Here is a 22,357-nt window from a genome sequence, read left to right as displayed (position 1 = left end):
CCACCACGTGCACACCACCACGTGCACATCACCACGTGTACACCACCACGTGCACATCACCACGTGTACACCACCACGTGCACAACACCACGTGCACACCACCACGTGCACACCACCACGTGCACATCACCACGTGTACACCACCACGTGCACACCACCACGTGCACATCACCACGTGTACACCACCACGTGCACAGCCTCTTGAAGAAGAAATAACCAAAGTGAACAGAGTTACTCATAACTTTGTGTATCAATCACTGGACTTGGTATGTTTTTGAAGACCCAACAAAGCCAAAAGCTCAGAAAGGTTGATTTAGCATAATATGTATAATAAATACTTGAAGCCTTTACAAACTGTTACCAACGTGTGATTGGACGTCATTTCCCTGGTGGTTTCTGTTTCTGCATGAATGTCCAGAGCAGCCTTGTTCTCCATCTGGAGAACTTTAAGACTACATTGAACTTGTCTTGTGATGTTTTGAGGCTGTGCAGGGAACAGGAACACTGGAGGTGACGTTGACACAGTATCCTGTCATAATGAGTTATAGGTCACATTTTAGCGACTCAACATGCAAGGCAGGGTTAGCTTATTAGTGGGGTCATAATTGGTCAAATTGAATTCATAAATAAATGTTCTCTGTTGTCAATAACAAAGGTCCTGAGTAACAGACATGGCGGTGTCTGAGGTCAGGGAACAGGAAGCTGACCTTTTAAACTCCCATCAGGCCACTGGGCACAATTGCTTTATCCAGTCTATTATAAAGTGTGGAAAGGTGCTATGGCTGAGGGTTAGTGATGCACAGGTCTGTTTTTGTCCAGCCCACAGGGGGGGGCACGCACAGGGAGACGGGTTGTGGAAATATGGGATATCAGGGTCCACAAAAATATTCTCTGGATCACAAGCTGCAAAACATACTTGTTTGACTAAACCTGCTGTAATACAATGATACGAGCAGGCAGTGAGGATGAGCAGAGTTGAAATCAAATGATCATTTTGTAACCCCACCTGATATGTGGGCAACATGCACATCAATACTGTTCATTCATTCATTTTGCAAACCAAGGGCCCCAAGGAGCATATTGCAGAGGGCCCCGACTTTGCTGGAAGAGATCTTGGATACATCTGAAGACACTTTTTACAATATATCTGTTTGCATAATGGCAACAGACGCACATTTCTATCTACAGACAAATAAACACTTGTGTGTGTGATCATTCAGAGGAGGGCTTGCTCTGGTCTCGCCATAATGCACATCAGAAAACATTGAAGACAAGGCACTGCAGGTGAAACGCTTGAAAACAAGTGTGTAAACGTGTGTCAGGCGTCATTTGAAAGAAACCACCTCCAAAAGTGACTTTTTTGTCACATGGTCGTCACATTAACCGTTTTAATGCACACCACCACGTGCACACCAGCACGTGCACACCAGCACGTGCACACCACCACGTGCACACCACCACGTGCACATCACCCGTGCACATCACCACGTGGACATCACCACGTGCACACCACCACGTGCACATCACCACGTGGACATCACCACGTGTACACCACCACGTGCACATCACCACGTGCACACCACCACGTGCACACCACCACGTGCACACCACCACACGCACCACCATGTGCACACCACCACACGCACCACCACGTGCACACCACCACGTGCACATCACCACGTGCACATCACCACGTGTACATCACCACGTGCACATCACCACGTGGACATCACCACGTGCACACCACCACGTGCACACCACCACGTGCATATCACCATGTGCACACCACCACGTGCACACCACCACGTGCACATCACCACGTGTACATCACCACGTGCACATCACCACGTGGACATCACCACGTGCACACCACCACGTGCACATCACCACGTGCATATCACCATGTGCACACCACCACGTGCACACCACCACGTGCACACCACCACGTGCACATCACCACGTGCACACCACCACGTGCACACCACCACGTGCACATCACCACGTGCACACCACCACGTGTACGTGCACATCACATGTACATCAGTGTGTGCACACCACCACGTGCACACCACCACGTGCACACTATCACCATGCACGCTGCAGTGGCTGTTTCTCAGTTCCGAGGATCTTCGGCGTCTCCCCGTCATCACACATTTCACTTTGACCCTCGCCCCTCGCAGCTCCACTCCTCCCTTTGGCTCATTTACCCAGGATTCACCTGTGGATCCTCCGCTGACTCGGAGAGCTGAATATTACCCACATTGCTCTGCTACCTTGTTTTTTGTTTTCTTCCCTTTTCTCCCAAAACTTTATTTAGCAACGGAACCACCAAAATATGTTTGTATTCACTATAAAACGTGGAAACGCGCGAAAAAACCCTGATATGATAATAAAATCATTGGTACAAGTGTTGTCAGTGAGTAAAGATGGAAAAGTGAAGTTTATGTAAAGTTAAAGGCCTTATAAATAGGCGTATAATTGAGGTGGTTGTTCACCTAAGTCCGCATTTGTAGCTATTAGCAATAAACTGGACCTGCTAAATATATTTCAGATTTGAATTTAATTTCTTGCAAATCCTTGCCCAAAAGCATGTCTTGTCTTTGTGTTTGTTTGTCTTGTCCTGTTTTAGTCTGGAATTATCGTTCTGTGACATGTCTTGTTGTGTTTTTTATGTTTTTTATGTTTTTTATGTTTTGTTTTATTCAATGTCTACTGTGACTGTGTCTATGAATGAATGAATAATAATAATAATAATAATAAAAAAAAACATGCATAAAAGTTATTATGTGGCCATGCCGCCTTTGCTATGTCCGATCCCCTGTGAAGCTAAGCAGGGAAGGGCCTGGTTGGACCGTTTGGAACATCAGGAAGCCTGAGGAGTGTAATGTGTGAGTGAGTGGGCGGTGGCTGCCTCGCCTACCATCACCGAGTGTGATGTGAATGAATAGTGCGCGAAATTGTAAAGCGACTTTGAGCATCTGGAAAAGCGCTATATATGATTGTTATGATTATTAGTTAAATCAGTCCAAAATGTACAGTAGGAGATCCGACCAAAACCAATTCATAAACAGCTTCCTGGCCTCTCTTATTCATAGTGCACTTGTTTTTGTAAGCATGCTAGATTGATGCTGTTCCATATGATTTGACACGTGACCTGACACAGCCGTTCTAATTGAGCTCAAATGCGACAGAGAGAGGACATTTGGCTCTGTTTTCGAGGAGCTCACGTCCGAGGACGTCAACAAAGTGGGCAACGGAGGAAGGATCAGGGCAATTGAGAAACAGACATCGTTTTGAATAAAGAAAAGAGTGCGTGGCTTGGCCAGTGCTGAGAGTGGGGAGCATCACTTTTCAGTTTCTTTCAAGCCTTCAGCGACAGCTCCAGTGTCTGAGTGTAAAACACATACGATCTTCGCTGCATCTTTCCCATGGACTTCAGCCCTCCAGGCCTCTGCAGAGAGAGGGAGAAGTGTGCAAAGAGGGGCCGACGTCGAGGACTCTCAGAGGGCAGGGATGAGACGCTGAGCGGACCGTGAGCCGCACATGAGGGAACAGTGGTAAATGTAGAAATATCTGTGTGATTGTCTAAAATCTCAGTGTATTATATTGGGTCATGCTGTATGGCTATACTATCTCTGTAGTACAGTCATGATTCCATAATAAATTAATAGACAAAACACATTTGCTAATGCTAACGGCTAGTGTTAACGTCCACAGCAGCTTAAATACACTCATAAATCAATACGAGCTCTCGCGACGGCCGTGGTAGACATTTTATGTTTTAAACAAATGATAAGAATTCTATGATCAGCAACAACAATGTTCATAAACAGGGCATTGCTTCTCTTGGGCTGTAACAGATCGGTCATTTTATAAAGCCGTGTTAAAGGCCTGGATGCATCAGCTGTTGTTAGAGTAAACAATAACAACGATCGTATTAAATTGATTGAGTTGCCTGGTGAAGGGAAATTGTATCAACTTGACTTAAGTATCTGCTTCTTCATTGATAAATTTGAAAATCACAAACAGAAATGTTTGTAATGGAGGAACCATTACGTTTTGTATTTCAAACGTAAATGTGCAGGTTTAATGAATAAAATGTCCTATGCTATAGCAGTCCTCCTCCACCTGCTGCAGTGTCCCACGGCAGCCTGCAGGGGGCAGTGTCATTCAAATATGGCAACAGTGTGGCCAGTGTCACTGTGAGAAGCTAAAGTTGTGTTGGAATCCAGAGGCAGAATTCCATCACTCTTAGCAACAACATGTTTCCACGGAAACACTCCTTCGTGTCCTCTGCGGCGTTTCCACGGCGATGTGTCGGGATGTCCGCCTCTTAGGCTGGTCTTTGCTTCATTACACCAGAGCATAATAAACTCTCCCCAAAATCAGCTCATCCATACCCGGCCTGCTGTGGTAGGACGCCTCTGGGACACATGCATAAAGCTGACTCTCTGAGTAGACCTGGGGACCTTTGTCTCCCTATATACTTCAGTAAATATTATCCTTAGTTATACTTTAAGGATAATAAAAATCAAAATCAAATCAGATTTGGCCTTTGTAATTAATAATAATAATAATAATAATAATGCATCGGTTTTATATAGCGCTTTTCTGGACACTCAAAGACGCTTTACATTGCATAATTCATTCACTCCATACTTGGTGGTGGTAAGCTACTATTGTAGCCACAGCTGCTCTGGGGTAGACTGACGGAAGCGAGGCAACCAGTCTACGCCATCGCTCCCTCCGACTACCACCAACCACTCACTCACTCACTACATTCGCCAGGCTTCCTGGTGTTCCCAAACGGTCTCCCATCCAAGTACCGACCAGGCCCTTCCCTGCTTAGCTTCCAAGGTCTGACGGGATCGAGCAGAGCAAAGGCGGTGTGGCCACGATTAATTAGTTGTAAAAAATCCATGGTGGCGACTGATGTAACTGTCAAACTGCTTTTTTATTTATCTTAGTTTTTGGCTAATAGCTCTGTCATTATTTCATTTCATTTATTTATTTATCAGGACAATGTACATTATGTCCCCCTGTTCTTAGACCCTCCTTTACGGTAAGGAAAAAAAGGGAGAATCTAGGTACTTTTCTCTGAATTCTTTTTACTCAAGGTGCTTTCAACCTGGATAGACTCAAACAGACAAAAGCAGCGATTAGGAAGATTTATTGACATGTTTATTAGTTTTGGTGATCAGACCCCGGTAGACGGTAGACATCCATGTATGACAGTCAGTTTGGATGAACAGGTTGGAGTTAGGGATGTCTTCTCGGAGCCTGGACACTGGTGGTGGTATGGAAGACCCGTGAAGATGCAGCAGGGAGAAGCCGTGGACGGAAGAGGTGGAGATTGGGTGGAGGTGGGTCGCAGCACAGCTAGGAAGCGAATGAACCATGATCGCTGGGGCTTAAAAGCGTGACCGAGGGCGATGATTTGCTGCCACGGAGGTGCGGCTCTTAAACTGATGGCTGAGGTGGAGGTGTGGCCTCTCAGAAGCGGTCATTGGCTGGACGTGATGCTGAAATTAGTCTCCCAGGTTGAATTAACGCCAAGGCTTCATTTCACAACTGTTAGCCCAAAAGCTACAATGTTGCAATTCTCTAGTTTGGTCCACATGGTACACTCCGTTCACAAAATACTGTGTTTTGGGTGACGTAGGTGAAAGCTGATTGGTGCAGCAGGTGTCTTTTAGTCCATGTAGTTATTTACTTCAAGTAACAGTACTTTGAAGATGGGTTTTATGTAAATATTGTAAATAACAAAATAAAACAAAAGTGAAGAGGGGAATATCCCAGAAGAAAACATCAGGCTGACTTGTGCTTTTATTCCTAAATGATGAACTGTGCTCTTCTGCTTGTTTCGTGGCAATATATTAGTATTATTATCATTACTTTGTGCTGTTGCTCCAGCGTGAAACTGGCATTCAGCAAGAGAACAAGCAAGACATTATCGCAGAAGACGGGCAACGCTCCTAAACCTGAACCTACTTGCATTTCAGAAACATCTCTCCGGTAAGCTTCTGATGCACTTATTATATAGGATTTAATTTGTGCTTGACAAGTGAGCATCATGTGCCCATATGCACCGTTTGTCCAGGATGAATCCCAAAACACGCCCCGCGGACCAAAAAGTCTGCTACATACCAGAGCAGTTCATTATACACTGCGTTCCAAATTATTATGCAAATTGGATTTTTGTGTCAAAAAGGTAAAAAAAACAAAACAATAATAATAAAACTCATGGATGGTATCGTGTCTTGGGGTTCTATGAATCACTGACATTAATCTCAGAGACCTGGGATGATTAGTTTTCAGGTTAAGCCCAGTTAAGGGAAAAACTACTGAAAAAGGGTGTTCCACTTTATTAAGCAGATCATCATTTTCAAGCAATATGGTAAAGAAAAAGGATCTTTCTGCTGATGAAAAGCGTGAAATAGTTGAATGCCTTGGTCTAGGTATGAAAACCTTCAATATTTCATGAAAGATTAAGCGTAATCATCGTACTGATAAGAGATTTGTGGATGATTCAGAGCACACTCGGGTTTGTGCAGATAAAGGCACAATAAGTACGGTTTCTGCCAGACAAACACATCAGATTAAGAGAACAGATGCTACAAAGCAGCATACAGGTATTTGAAGCTGCTGGTGCCTCTGGAGTCTCCCGAACATCAAGGTGTAGGACCCTCCAGAGGCTGCAGCTGTGCATAAACCTTCTATCCGGGCCTCCCCTAAATGGTTAATTGAAGCTGATGAACAGAAACGGCTGCAACGGGCTCAGAAATACACGAGGACTCATTTTCAAACAGTCTTGTTCACTCATGAGTGCCTTGTAACCCTGGATGGTCAAATCAATGGAGTAGTGGATAGTTGGTGAATGGCCACCATGTCCCAACAAGACTGTGACGTCAGTAAGGAGGGGGCGGAGTCATGTTTTAGGCCAGAATCATGAGGAGAGAGCTGGTCGGCCCCTTTAGGCCCTTTTAGGCTCCCTGAAGGTGTGAAAATGACCTTTGAAAAATATGTGGAGTTTCTGACTGCCCACTGTCTTCTATGCTACAAAAAGAAGAGCCGTGCTTTCCCGAACAAAATCATCTTAATGCATGACAACGCACCATGTCATACAGTAAAGAAAACCTCTGCATCACTGGCTGCTATGGGCATAAAAGGAGAGAAACTCATGATGTGGACCCCCTCCTCCCCTGACCTCAGCCCTATTGAGAACCCTTGAAGCCTCAACAAAAACAGCTTCTATGAGGGTGGGAGGCAGTTTTCATCCAAACAGCAGCTCTGGGAGGCTATTCTCACATCCTGCAAAGAAATCCAAACAGAAACTCTACAAAAACTCACAAGTTTAATGGATTTAAGAATTTTGAAGCTGCTATCACACAAGGGCTCCTTTGGAAAAATATAACTTGATCTGTTACGATTTTTTTGATTGAAATAGCTTTTGATTTCAGTAAATATGACCTCCTAATGCTACAAATTCAACAAATGACCATTTTCAGTTAATTACAAGCTTTAAAATGTATTGAAACGATGAGTTGCATAATAATTTGGAACAGTGGATTTTGAGGTTTTTACTATATTTATTTTTGAAAAAAAATACTGTTGTCACTAGGAAATTTTTTCAACCACATTTAAATGATCCTCTACCAGTTAAAGACCTGAAAATTATGCTGACTCTCATTTGAGTTGACAATTTAGAAAATCTTAGAAAAATGTCATTTGCATAATAATTTGGAACGTATAGATCCAGTACTGCGTCATGTCAGAGGCGCAGACGAATGCGCAAGATCTAATCCTGGCCATAATCGGACAAAAAGACAGCAGACAGTTGTCCAAGAACTGCCTCCGAGCGCTTTGGCTTTGACAGGCGTGTCCAGAGGTTAGAAAGAGTTCCGCGCTGACCTGTAAGTGCCTCGGGCACATTTTTTTTTTTCCTCCTTTCTTTCTTTCTTACATATACTTGAAATTACATAAATAATGAAAAAGCTGTTTTACAAATTAAAATCAGGCCATAAGGCATTGCATTACAGATGTCGGGCACTTCCTGTTTGACACTATGACGTAAAAAACGTCAGAGTGTCACAACTCAGTGTTTTTCCAGGAGAGAGGGCGGAGCAGCTGCTCAGAGGGCAGGATTCAGGAGGATTACTGAGAACTGCGTGAATGAAGCCAAAAAAACATTCTGGGAGTGTTTTTGATAAGGAAATAACATAACAACATGGTTAAAAGCTCCAAAAAGTCGATTTTGCATGATATAGGACCTTTAAATAGCCTTTCTCAAGATTGGATTGACCTATGTATGTCTCATATATGATATATTTAACTGACATTTCTTATCCAGACAACCAATGATTATAAAGGAAAATCATGAACATTTACAGGAGTGCCCAAACTTTGGCATACCACTGTAGTGTCTGTGTTGTCATGACGATGTGTAAACAGGCAGCAACCTCCCTTTGCGAACTGCAAAATAAAACAGATTAACTGCTAAGCTCTTCCCAGAGATGGTGAAATACTGTTGTGGAGCGGAGGGAGTGGAGCTGACCAGTGCAGGACACCATGCTCCAAAACAGGGACAAACCCAGGAGGCGTGAGCCGAGAGGATCAGGGACACTGAACCAGCCAGGTTTCCTCCAGGTGCTACGGTTTCCCCGACCTCTAAAAACATGCGGCTCAGGACTAACACGTGAACACTATTTCGTATTTTCGTATGTATTTGTCATAAAGCACTTACATATGACCCAAGACCGCATAATCATGATGAAAGTAGCCTATTACAAAAAACAAAGAAACACACCCTCAAAGACACTTGATCGTGCATTATAAGGTGGTGATTTAACGACAAAACAACATGAAACCCAGGCGAGAAAATGTCTCATAAGAGCATTCGACCTTTTGTGTGAACAGCCGTGCTCCAGCAGAAAGTCACCAGACCTTTTCATATTTCTTATCTAAACCAGTTAAAGATGAAGATCTGATGAGAGGAGTTTGGAGAGAGAGAGAAACGGGCGGGAACGAGAGGAGCCAGAATGGAGCTGCAGAGGAGGAGCACAGTCAGAGCCAGAGCGATGCAAAGTCCTGCCGTTAGGAAGGATCATGGAAGAGGAGAGAGGCAGGGACAGTGACTTTGAGGCCGGCCACAGCGCACTGCAGCCGGGATGGAAACTTTCTCCAGAATCCGGAGAGGCTGACAACATGGAAGCTCTACGAGAAAACCCCACGGCGGACTCCCCAGGCAGCGCGGATGGAGCGGGACTGAATACTGATGCCACTGAGGGAGACTTTGAAACGCACCAGCAGGAGGAAGGCGCGCACGGGGACGCGCACGGCTCCGAACCGCGCGCTACGCACTCGGAAGATGCGATGAGCGCTGCTGGAGAGGTGGACAGCGGGAGAGAGACAGAGGACTCTGAGCGCGCGAGAGAGTCCGGGGTAAACGGGGGCGCATCCTCAGCCGCGCAGCAGGGCAGCCAGGCGGACATGAGAGAGACATCGGCCCCACGGAGCACCATGGAGGGGCGGCTGGAGCGGCAGAACACCGAGGACAGAGTGGACCTGCCCGCGCACGTCCTGGCCCGGCTCAGAGGAATGTGAGTGTCCAGTTCATGTATGATGCACTGACGTTCCGTGCGCGCGCGATAACTATGCACGGAGCGGCGCGCGGTATGACAACCAGCGCGACTTCACAGCAGCGTCACGGTGTCTCCCGTCCGCGCGGATGTCTGACTCTGTGAGCGGCATGACAGAGCTCGGCAAATGTGGGAGGGATGCTTCGGTAAACAGACCGTGCGCGAGGCGCTCGTGAATGCGTCATTCTCACCAGAATGGGCTCGTGTCAGACAGAGTGAAGGGCATGCGCCTCGTTACCACATTCGATGGCATTAACGCGTGTTGCTTTGGAGCGTCGTGGTCACCCGGTTGCCATGGCGACTCGTCCTGGCCAACGGAATGTGATGGGGTCACTGGCATGAAAGCGTGCGTGTGCGCGGAATAAAGCGCGGCGGGTCGTGGCGCAGCGGAGCGTCTCACGGTGACTCAGTGCGCGCAGACATGAATTAACGATTACACGAGTGCGCAAAGTCCGCCGCGTTTAGCACCTTCCATCGAACACAGTTAAACATGGTTGTTAGAGGAATAGACTATGGCAGGCTATTTGTAAAGTGGATCCCAGTGAGTCAATATCAACACGAGTGAGTAATCCACAATGGTCCTGTTCTGCATGGGCTATAGACTCGGAGACCTGTGGGTCAGTTTAGGACACAGGACGGTGCTGTGGGACTGTCTGCCTGGGACAGAGAGACACTGCAGTTTGAAACCAGACCACATTCCATCAGGATCATATAAATGTCTCACTGAATGTCTTAGATTTTCAGTGGGTTTTGTGCTGGTTTACATATTGACGCATTGCACGCACCTTGCCCGATTCCCCTCCGCTCCCCCAGAGGGCCTCACTGATATGACGTATGAGTGTGGATGAGTGTTTGGAGGTAAACATAGAGCGAGGGCCGGTCTCTGAGACTCATTCGCCGTTTTCCGTGCTCTCCCAGTGAGTGTCCTCCAATCGTTCGGTTTTTCCAAAACAATCAGTTAAAAGATCTCGATCTGGGCTCTCCTGATAACACCCTTTTCAAGATCTGGAGATACTTGTCCAGACAGGTTGCCCCAGTGACATTGACAGATGACAAGACACAGAACTTTGTACAACTTGATTCTAAGTTATTTCATTTTATTTTTCATTTATTTATTCATCAGGGCAACGTACAATTATCATTTCCATCTGTAGTCCTAGGGTTGAGTTATGGGGTTAAACATTCTGGAATTATATTCAATTTAACAAGAAAAACACCTGAGAATTACAGGATAATTGCCAGGTTCAGAGAGGTAACACATTTAGTGCCGAGAGCAGAATCTCTAGGACCTGTTCATTTTAGAGAGCTGTTCAAAAACACTATTCATTTTTGTATAGAACTGAGGTCTTTGAAATATGAGTTTTCAAGAGAAAACTCATATGGTCTTTGATCTAATTTGTGTGAATTCGCATTCTGATTTAAATGACTAACGCTTAACTTGGGATTCATTCTAACCTTAGAAATGTGTGTCACGGAAAGAAAACTACAATTAATAAAGAGGCTGCCTTTGGCCTGTGGTCTGCTCATGATATTTCCTCTGTTTGTTCAGTTACATTTGTGCACCATAAAAAAACAAAACAAAAACAGTCATTTTAGTTGATTGCCTCCCATTTGCACTTGCGTTCTTGTGGGCAAGTCACAACCGGATGTGGGTCTCCATCTGCCATGACAAGGAGTGTCCATGTAGTCCCGTCGGTGAGGAAGGAGCCTGTATGCTTCCTATCATAGCTCCTTTAGTACAGTCCTGTCAGTGAGGAAGGAGGTAGGAAAGGAGCCTGTACGCTTCCTATCATAGCTCCTTTAGTACAGTCCTGTCAGTGAAGAAGGAGGTAGGAAAGGAGCCTGTACGCTTCCTATCATAGCTCCTTTAGTACAGTCCTGTCAGTGAGGAAGGAGGTAAAGGAGCCTGTATGCTTCCTATCATAGCTCCTTTAGTACAGTCCTGTCAGTGAGGAAGGAGGTAGGAAAGGAGCCTGTATGCTTCCTATCATAGCTCCTTTAGTACAGTCCTGTCAGTGAGGAAGGAGGTAAAGGAGCCTGTACGCTTCCTATCATAGCTCCTTTAGTACAGTCCTGTCAGTGAGGAAGGAGGTAAAGGAGCCTGTATGCTTCCTATCATAGCTCCTTTAGTACAGTCCTGTCAGTGAAGAAGGAGGTAGGAAAGGAGCCTGTACGCTTCCTATCATAGCTCCTTTAGTACAGTCCTGTCAGTGAGGAAGGAGGTAAAGGAGCCTGTATGCTTCCTATCATAGCTCCTTTAGTACAGTCCTGTCAGTGAGGAAGGAGGTAAAGGAGCCTGTATGCTTCCTATCATAGCTCCTTTAGTACAGTCCTGTCAGTGAGGAAGGAGGTAGGGAGATATTATTTTTATGAGAAAGCTGTTTGCAATGTAACTTTCATTTCATTTCGTTCATCTGGACGCAGCTGAAGCTCCGGTTCCTAACTGCGTAGGGACCTCGTGGTTGACCTCATCACATGGTAAAGGAGCGAGGATCAGGACCCAGGAGCTAAACTTCGCCGATCTCGGAAAGAACCACTGACCTTTTGGAGGCCGCACTAGCACCAATGAGGACCAATTGGAGACAGGTGCTAGGATTGTGGAAGAGAGAGAGAATCTATAACTGGTGTCAGCCATAGGAACTGACAAGTGTGGGGGACTTTCTGCTTTCTGATTGGATAATCAGCTTGAAAGCCAAAACACATGTCAAATGTGTTTGTCATAGTTTTCGTTCATGTGATGATGTCATACCCTCAGATGGAGGGCAGGGACATATATACACAGATTTTGTAAGAACATTTCAAAATGTTGTACCCCATCAGTTTGTGGCAGTGTTTGGATTCACAAACCCACCATGTTATTTTTATGGCAGAAAGGCCTTTCTACTTACTCTACCAACATCAGACTCATTTTTTTGTTCATTGATAGCTTATAGCGATAAATGAATAACGCTTGGAACAGTTTTGACTCCATACTTAAATTAATTAGTTAGATTAGTTAGTTACGCACAAACAGTTGATAATAATAAAGCCGTATAGTAAGTGATTTTTCAAACGCAGTAACGATGCCCGGGGTGTTCCTCTTAGTATTAATATCATTCTAAAAGCAACACACACAAAAAACCAAGGCCATAAAACTAAATCAGACAATTGAGGCTTTGCCCAGACTTCTCTGGTGCCTGAACGTTAAAACGTAAGTTCAGGTTAAGTCAGATCTAATAATAAACATCAGTGTCAATAATGAATGTGTTTTATCCTCAGAGCGTGAGAAAGTGCAGTGTTTATAAAGAATTGAAGCAAAGAAATCGTAACCGAGCCAGACTCAGAGTGAGCCTTGTTTATGAAATGACCCCAAAATAAGTCCCAATAAGCCAAACTCACAGACTAAGGCAGTTTTCAGAACTGCAGCAGTTTAGTAAAGAGGAATGGTCCGAGATTCATCCTGATCGTTGTGAGCGTCTGATCTGCGACTACAGGAAAACAGTTATTGCTGCAAAAGAAGGATCAGCAGATATTTAATACAGAGGTGTACTCACTTATTCACACGCTGTTGTGAAAGTGTCAGGTTTTTTCTGCAACAGTATCTTGATAAATTGTGAATTAATGTTTCTGTTGATGAGAACACGTTGTCCAGGCCCTGAGGCAACAAAACAGCCCCACACCATGATTTACCCAAACTGTTCAAAAATGGAACAGCACATCAACATCAAACCCCTCTCCTCACTGTTATCAGAAAAACCTTCACAGCCTGGAACCCCTTGTAGTAAATATCTGCTGATCCTTCTTTTGCAGCAGGCGTTCACTTACTTTTTCCACACTGTATTGTGAATGTTTACATGTTATGGCCAATAAAAAATGATGAAATGTAGATGTTTGGGTGGTATTAGTTTAAGCAGACACTGTTAATTCATTCTTATGAATTTGATGAAAATCAAACCACATTTTATCAGCAGAAATGTGAGAAATTCCAAAGCGTTCACATACTGTTCCCTCCCACTGCATGTGCTATGAGTTTGATCCAATTTCTTTCTACTTTAAGTAGCTTCTATTCTACTCATACAGGTACAAACTTCACATACATTGCGTGTGCGTGCGTGTGTGTGTGTGTGTGTAGGTGTGTGTGCGTGTATGCGTGCGTGCACGTGTGCGTGCACGTGTGTGTAAAGTGGAATATTTGACCTAAATCAGAGCCTTTTATATGTCAATAATTTGGTGCATTATTGTATATGTTTAAAAGCTTTTAGTTGCAGTTGAATTAAATTCAATGAAAATTTGCAGGAATTTATAGAGATTAACAGGACGAAATGGGAATCGAACTGAAGGTTCTGAAGACAAATGAACTGCAGCATCTGCTGATGTGTTCACTCTGCTCTTACTGACCAGTGGGGAATGGACGGGGTCTGCTGATGTGTTCGCTCTGCTCTCACTGACCAGTGGGGAGTGGACAGGATCTGCTGATGTGTTCACTCTGCTCTCACTGACCAGTGGGGAGTGGACAGGATCTGCTGATGTGTTTGCTCTGCTCTCACTGACCAGTGGGGTGTGGACTGGGTCTGCTGATGTGTTCACTCTGCTCTCACTGACCAGTGGGGAGTGGACAGGATCTGCTGATGTGTTTGCTTTGCTCTCACTGACCAGTGGGGAGTGGACGAGGTCTGCTGATGTGTTCACTCTGCTCTCACTGACCAGTGGGGAGTAGACGGGGTCTGCTGATGTGTTCACTCTGCTCTCACTGACCAGTGGGGAGTGGACGGGGTTTGTTGATGTGTTTGCTCTGCTCTCACTGACCAGTGGGGAGTGGACGGGGTCTGCTGATGTGTTTGCTCTGCTCTCACTGACCAGTGGGGAGTGGACGGGGTCTGCTGATGTGTTTGCTCTGCTCTTACCTTGGCTTTGTTAGCAGTACCGCATTGTTAGCACGATTTGATCGCTGTGGTTCTTCAAATAAGTCAGTGCTGCACAAGTCGGAATTTTGTGATAATCCGGCTTCTGGGATTGTCACAAAAAAAATAAAAATCTGGCAGAAATTAGAAATAGAAACATGAAAAAAGGTTTTAAAATGGTAACAAATGTTAAATCAGTATGAGTCGTCATATCTGATGGTGCCATTAGCTCCCTGAGTGGTGCTCCTAACAATAAGTGGCACATGCAAAAAGTTTGCCAACCCCTTTTCCAGATAGATGCAGGAGAGTCCAGTGACACTTGGGAGGAAAGACAGAAGACCCACCTGGAGATTAACCACTCCACCACTGTGACCTGCAAATGCAGATATGAATGCCCCTTTCATGTGCGTGCGAGAGCCTGGTACACTGCACCGGACTGTGAGGCGTTGTGGTCGGCTGTTACCATAGCGACAGGGGAATATGGAGGAGCGGAGTGACAGATAATGAGTGGATATTAGCGGTGGGCGTGTGACATGGCTCTATACATAACCCGCAGCCTCAAGCAGCTACATCCATGGGAAAAAAAGGAGAAAACAGCATGGTTTGGTGCTGAGCTGTTGCCATGACGACAAGCTGAGCGTGGCAATGCAGCAAAACTCAATGACAACACGAGAAGCACAGACAGGCAGAGACCAAGATGGTGGAGGAGGATGACAGCACAGCGATCTGATTCCTAATGCCACAGAAATCAAATGACTAGGTACTCCTGACACTAATCTGGACTGAAGAAGGGCCCCTAGTCCAGACATGGGGGCCCCTGGTATTCTGGAACAATCGGTAAAATGTAGAGAACATTTGCTTATGGGACAACAAAGCCAACACCTAAGGGACGGCCAAACAAGATCAAGAAAAAGGAAAAACTTTTGTTGTGTCCTTGTGCAGGACACTTCACACATCTTGCCTCTTGTGGTGTCTGAATGAGCGAGTGAGTTTGTGGATGGTGGTGAATGGTTGGAGGTCAGCAGCATCACCTCTGTCAGGCAAGGCAACTAAAGCAGGAATAGTAGTTTACCACCACCAAGTGTGGAATGAATAAGTGTGTCAACTGAAGCTTACGTATAAAGTGCATTACAAGTACAAGTTACTATTCTTGTCATTATAAAGCCTAGGCACATTGCAATTCCATATCACATATCATGGTATACAATAGATATATTATAGTTTTAATAACAAGATGTAATATTATTACAAATTAGTACAAACAGTAGCTGCTTTCACTCAACATAGTGGGATGCCATGCCTGAATCCACTGTGCCGTCACCAGGCCCTGCCTTGGTGGAGTTTGCCTTCTGTACCAGTCAGAAGACTGGAGGCTCATGGGCAAACACATCTGTCATTCAGATTATTTATTTTCTCTCTGTGTGCCAGAGCCTCCTCAGTCAGTGTTTCAGTTGCTCTTGGTGTAGCATTAGCTGTGACCTCCACCTGCTCCTGGCCACGTACTCCAGTCCAAAGGCTACGTTCACATTCTAGAACTAAACTCATGGGAGAGAAACTGTTCTGAAATACATTTTCAAACATAAAACCAACAAATGATGTTACTGCCAATGGGCGAAGAATGTGCTTCTCTGTGGTCCTCATGGCGGGGAGCTGACATTGCTGTAATACCACCCCCTTGTGGCCAGGGGCAACTCCAAGAGACACTTGCTGGACAGGATTCTAATGGGACTTCAGACCTCCGTAGAACGGCTTTAAGCCTGGCTCCAAAGAGTTTTATTTTTTCTAAAAATCGTCATGACCCATGTGACAACGCTGAGGTAGGTGAAATATGTTTGACTGAACAGCCATGTAAGTTTCACTGACGACTCCAGACCAATGAATGAGGCTGAATGGAACACCGGCCATCTCTAATTATTACATCTATGGTTAGTGACTCGGTCCTAAGATGCTAAAAAAGTCCTTTCAACGGCAAACATCAACAGTGTTCAGACTGAAGTTCAAACAGTGTTCAGACTGAAGCTTAAACAGTGTTCAGACTGAAGTTTAAACAGAGTTCAGACTGAAGCTTAAACAGTGTTCAGACTGAAGCTTAAACAGTGTTCAGACTGAAGTTTAAACAGTGTTCAGACTGAAGTTTAAACAGTGTTCAGACTGAAGCTTAAACAGTGTTCAGACTGAAGTTTAAACAGTGTTCAGACTGAAGCTTAAACAGTGTTCAGACTGAAGTTTAAACAGTGTTCAGACTGAAGTTTAAACAGTGTTCAGACTGAAGCTTAAACAGTGTTCAGGCTGAAGTTCAAACAGTGTTCAGGCTGAAGCTTAAACAGTGTTCAGACTGAAGTTTAAACAGTGTTCAGACTGAAGCTTAAACAGTGTTCAGACTGAAGTTTAAACAGTGTTCAGACTGAAGTTTAAACAGTGTTCAGACTGAAGTTCAAACAGTGTTCAGACTGAAGTTTAAACAGTGTTCAGACTGAAGCTTAAACAGTGTTCAGACTGAAGCTTAAACAGTGTTCAGACTGAAGCTTAAACAGTGTTCAGACTGAAGCTTAAACAGTGTTCAGACTGAAGCTTAAACAGTGTTCAGACTGAAGCTTAAACAGTGTTCAGACTGAAGCTTAAACAGTGTTCAGACTGAAGCTTAAACAGTGTTCAGACTGAAGTTTAAACAGTGTTCAGACTGAAGCTTAAACAGTGTTCAGACTGAAGCTTAAACAGTGTTCAGACTGAAGCTTAAACAGTGTTCAGACTGAAGTTCAAACAGTGTTCAGACTGAAGTTTAAACAGTGTTCAGACTGAAGTTTAAACAGTGTTCAGACTGAAGCTTAAACAGTGTTCAGACTGAAGTTTAAACAGTGTTCAGACTGAAGTTCAAACAGTGTTCAGACTGAAGTTTAAACAGTGTTCAGAATGAAGCTTAAACAGTGTTCAGACTGAAGTTTAAACAGTGTTCAGACTGAAGTTTAAACAGTGTTCAGACTGAAGTTTAAACAGTGTTCAGACTGAAGTTTAAACAGTGTTCAGACTGAAGCTTAAACAGTGTTCAGACTGAAGTTTAAACAGTGTTCAGACTGAAGTTTAAACAGTGTTCAGACTGAAGTTCAAACAGTGTTCAGACTGAAGTTTAAACAGTGTTCAGACTGAAGCTTAAACAGTGTTCAGGCTGAAGTTTAAACAGTGTTCAGGCTGAAGTTTAAACAGTGTTCAGACTGGAGTTTAAACAGTGTTCAGACTGAAGTTTAAACAGTGTTCAGACTGAAGTTTAAACAGTGTTCAGACTGAAGCTTAAACAGTGTTCAGACTGAAGCTTAAACAGTGTTCAGACTGAAGTTCAAACAGTGTTCAGACTGAAGTTTAAACAGTGTTCAGACTGAAGTTTAAACAGTGTTCAGACTGAAGCTTAAACAGTGTTCAGACTGAAGTTTAAACAGTGTTCAGACTGAAGTTTAAACAGTGTTCAGACTGAAGTTTAAACAGTGTTCAGACTGAAGTTTAAACAGTGTTCAGACTGAAGCTTAAACAGTGTTCAGACTGAAGTTTAAACAGTGTTCAGACTGAAGTTTAAACAGTGTTCAGACTGAAGTTTAAACCGTGTTCAGACTGAAGCTTAAACAGTGTTCAGACTGAAGTTTAAACAGTGTTCAGACTGAAGCTTAAACAGTGTTCAGACTGAAGCTTAAACAGTGTTCAGACTGAAGTTTAAACAGTGTTCAGACTGAAGTTTAAACAGTGTTCAGACTGAAGTTTAAACCGTGTTCAGACTGAAGCTTAAACAGTGTTCAGACTGAAGCTTAAACAGTGTTCGGACTGAAGTTCAAACAGTGTTCAGACTGAAGTTTAAACAGTGTTCGGACTGAAGTTCAAACAGTGTTCAGACTGAAGTTTAAACCGTGTTCAGGCTGAAGCTTAAATCGTGTTCAGACTGAAGCTTAAACAGTGTTCAGACTGAAGCTTAAACAGTGTTCAGGCTGAAGCTTAAACAGTGTTCAGGCTGAAGTTTAAACAGTGTTCAGACTGAAGCTTAAACAGTGTTCAGACTGAAGTTTAAACAGTGTTCAGACAGAAGTTTAAACAGTGTTCAGACTGAAGTTTAAACAGTGTTCAGACTGAAGCTTAAACCGTGTTCAGTCCAGTGTTTTCTTTAACAAAGGGAAACGACAGTTGTAGTAAATGAGTGTTCAGCCTGGGACGGTCCGGTCAGCTCACCTGAGTCCACGCTCTGCTGTTCCCGTCTGTGCTCCACTGGCTCATTTTCCGCTCTCCTGCTCCTGTGATGTAACAATGCTGTAATTACTCCAACACATGTCCAGTCAATGACACGCTGTTTGAAGAGCCTCCAGGAGCCTCAGTGGAAATGCTCCGGCTGCACTGTGACTTTGGGACTTGGCCACAACACGCTTTTAAATGGCACAAGAGTTCAAAGAGTCCTGGCCAATTTAGTCTTATAAGATAAACAACACTGACGACTGATTGATGTTGATAAATGTTTTATTTTCATCATTGTCCTTTATTCAATGTGCGGAGATATTAGAATCTGATTTTCAGGTCAGTCCGGGCCCCAGATCGAAGCATATTTTAGGTCTACATGAGTGTAGTGTTTGTAGTGAAATTCACATGCTGGGTTTACACATGGGCATGATGGAACATAACTTTTCCATGATTTGCTACATTTGTAACGTGACTTAACTTTTGAAGAGGGTTCTTAGAGTGCGTCGGTTTGTGGCACTCCTGATAAACATGATGCATGTTTTTGGATGACAAAATTTCTTGTTAAGATATACCATATATAATGTACATACTGTAAATAAGATATAATATATCTTATATCACAAATGTCAGGATTCACCCTTGATTCATTCAGTTTGCAACTGAGTGTGTTGTTAGTGGTAATTGGTAATAACAATCATAATAACTCAAACTTGTATAGCACTTTTCTGTAATACTTTATTTTACACTACACTTGATACATTGTACCTGTCATATTAAGTACAATATAATGTGCTATGTAACACTGTGTAATAACCTGTTAATAACAGGTTACATACATAATGGAATAATGTGTATTAGTATTCCGGTGGAACATAATGTAATAAGACATCAAACCCAAGCTCTAACCCTAACCTTAAGTCTTCACCCTAAGGGTCTTATTACATTATGTACCTCCAAAGAACTAATACACATTATTCCATAGTGTATGTGCTGCATAGGTACAGGCTATTACACATTGTTACATAGCACATTACACTGTACTACATTTAGTTGTGTACAATGTATCAGGGTAATGTAAAACAAAGTGTACAAAGTCTACTTTTCTATATGCAAAGGGACTATACGGAGTTGAAAAAGGTTAAAATCATGTATTTTCCACCCCCTACATGCTCCAGCTATGCCCTAATGCGTAGAATGAGCCCAGACCTTTTCACCACAACTGCCTCTAAAACCCTCTCCTCCTCATTGTTCTCATTAACTGCATTAATAAAGTGGTACAAATGCTGTTTAATTCCCCTCAGTCACAGCGGCCTCAGTGTGGGAACATAAAGGCAGAGGCATGAGCCATAGGCAGCAGCACTGAGTGAGGATGCCTGGTGGTTGTGCTGCCGAGACGCAGGACATAGATATTCAAAGGCTGCATCAACCCCCCACGTGCCCCCCCCACGTCTGAAACCCATGTGCTATTCCATTTTGCCTTTCGCGCAAAGTTGCTCGCTGCTGTTTCCGACTGTCCCCACTCATCGTTCCTGATAACATGTCAAACAAAGCAGTAGTAGGCTAAACAAAATATTGGAAGTTGTAGTTTACAAATGGGAAACACAATCAAACAATAATGAATTCAGTTTTTCACATTTTATTTTGAAACGGACTTACCAATTCCGTTTCTATAACCAATTCAATAACCAATGATGGAAAGGCAAACGGATTAGAATAGAGTGATATAGTGTTCAAAACCGTTTTCTTTCATGTGTGTTCAGAAATCATCTGTGTAGCCTTTAGTTCGTTCTTTGTCTTTCTGTTTTTTTTTTCTCTAAATAATAAAAATACAGAAATGAAAGTAAAAATGAAAGGGGGTGATCTCATTCAGTGTATTGAATAGAAGGCTGCATTTACAGCATGCATTGCTAAAGGAAGCATCAGCTCAGTGGAGAAATTGTTCTACCTTAAGAAATATGTTGGTGGATCTGTCAGACAAATGTTAGACGGAACCTTTTTTTTTTCCCGAAATGACTCACACTTCTCATGATGCGTAGAATCGAATCGTAGAAACTATTCAGATTTCCTAAACACCTGTTTAGAAGCAATGCCTTTTGTGAAAGGTTTAGAAATATTAAATGACTGAACAAAACCAGAGAATCATTTCTAAACTGCCAGATTGGATTATCAACAGCTGGAATAGACAAGTCACACTGATGCAGACAAATGTTCTCCCCAGTTTCAGGGATTTTGTTCTTTCATCACACTTGAAGCAACAATAGCTTGTAATCCAGTTACCTCTGTCCATGCTCTTCGTCCGGCAGGAAAAGGGACGTTCTTAGAAATAAGGCCGAGGGCTCGTGCCCTAGCTACTAACACCACCACAACTAACAGGCCGCCCACATCTGTGTGGCTTTGCTCCTATTGTAATCATAGGCTTAAAATTTACTGACAAAAAGGTTTTTTTTATTTTTATGGATGTTTAGATCGTGGACATGGAGTGGCTGACTGTCCACATCCACCTGTCTGTGACATTTGTAACGGCAGGCGCCCTACAGTACTCCATGATGGGAATGCAGTGACATTTTGGGCGCCAATTAAAGTTCTGTTCGTAGCTGTTGATTTGCTCTTGATGAACTTGCTCTATGGTAACGGTCTATTTGATTGGTAATCCCTCCTTTTTAAACTCGTGATTGGGGGGAATGTCTATAATCAGTGGAGTACTTCCTGTCTGATGATGTAATATCCTGTGTGCTGATTAAGAGGTGTTTATATTTGACTGGAAACTTGGCACCTTACTGTTGTAATTTTAGCTGCTATAGTTGGAATGGCGGAAAAGGGTAATTGTATTTATTTTATGGAATATTTCTACTGTTCATTTTGTCAATGGATGCTATATTGTAAATTGTTACATAGCTCATACGGTGGTCACTGTGTACTAAGAAGGGAAACGACTGGGATGCTACAAATGTCATTTAAAAGTAGTACATTTTATTCAAACTGGCCTTAAATTGACAATTTTTCCTGCATACGTCTGTCATAAATAAAACAAACCACAACTGCCTCTAAAATCCTGCACTGTCACTCAGAAAGTTGCAAAGGAAACATGTGTCAGCACGGCCAGCGATCGTGGCTTATGGCACATTAACGCGGTGCCACGGGTGGACCTGGGAAGGAAGAAAAGCGTGCCGCCGTCAGGCAAACGTAGTTTATGAACATTAAAACATGTGGAGTACACTTCTGTGTTCTACCTGCCACAAAAGGATGGATCAAAGCGCTTCTGCAGTAGAAAGAAAAACGACCAGTGAACAGGAATACTCAAACCTGCATCAATGAAGCAAACAAACTATTTTTGATGTAGTTACTTTGCCAACTACATCAAAAGTAGTAGTTCCCTCATCAAAACTACTACTTCTGATGAGGGAACAATGTTGTTGTTGTATGGGTGACTTAACAGTATGGTTAAACGCTCAAACTGTATCCAAGAGGCACTTCAGGTCAGTTAAAGGTGCTGGAAATGGCAGCACTGGTGGATGATGGATTCCTGGTGGCTCCGTGCTTGATTTTTTTTTTTCTTTTCTTGTCAGTTGGTCTTTGCCTTTACTTTGCCCGATCACATCAGATCTCAGAAGCTGAGCAGGAAGGGCCTGG

At 43.6% G+C, this 22,357-nt stretch overlaps 1 protein-coding gene across 1 annotated transcript in view; it reads left to right on the top strand.

Moving 5' to 3' along the window:
• Nucleotides 1–9,016: 9,016 nt before the first annotated feature.
• The window catches only part of LOC306967736 (dual specificity calcium/calmodulin-dependent 3',5'-cyclic nucleotide phosphodiesterase 1A-like), a 58,049-nt gene continuing 44,708 nt past the window's right edge, over nt 9,017–22,357 (top strand). The window contains exon 1 of the mRNA XM_079562896.1: nt 9,017–9,599. Within this exon, the coding sequence (XP_079419022.1) occupies nt 9,106–9,599 (494 nt within the window). The 5' untranslated portion in view covers nt 9,017–9,105. The remainder of the gene's footprint in view (nt 9,600–22,357) is intronic.

Source organism: Gobius niger (genome assembly GCF_951799975.1).
Source record: "Gobius niger genome assembly, chromosome: 9".
Lineage (NCBI taxonomy): Eukaryota > Metazoa > Chordata > Actinopteri > Gobiiformes > Gobiidae > Gobius > Gobius niger.
The sequence above is the reverse complement of the archived record's forward strand: the minus strand, read 5'-3'. Positions and strand labels throughout refer to the sequence as shown.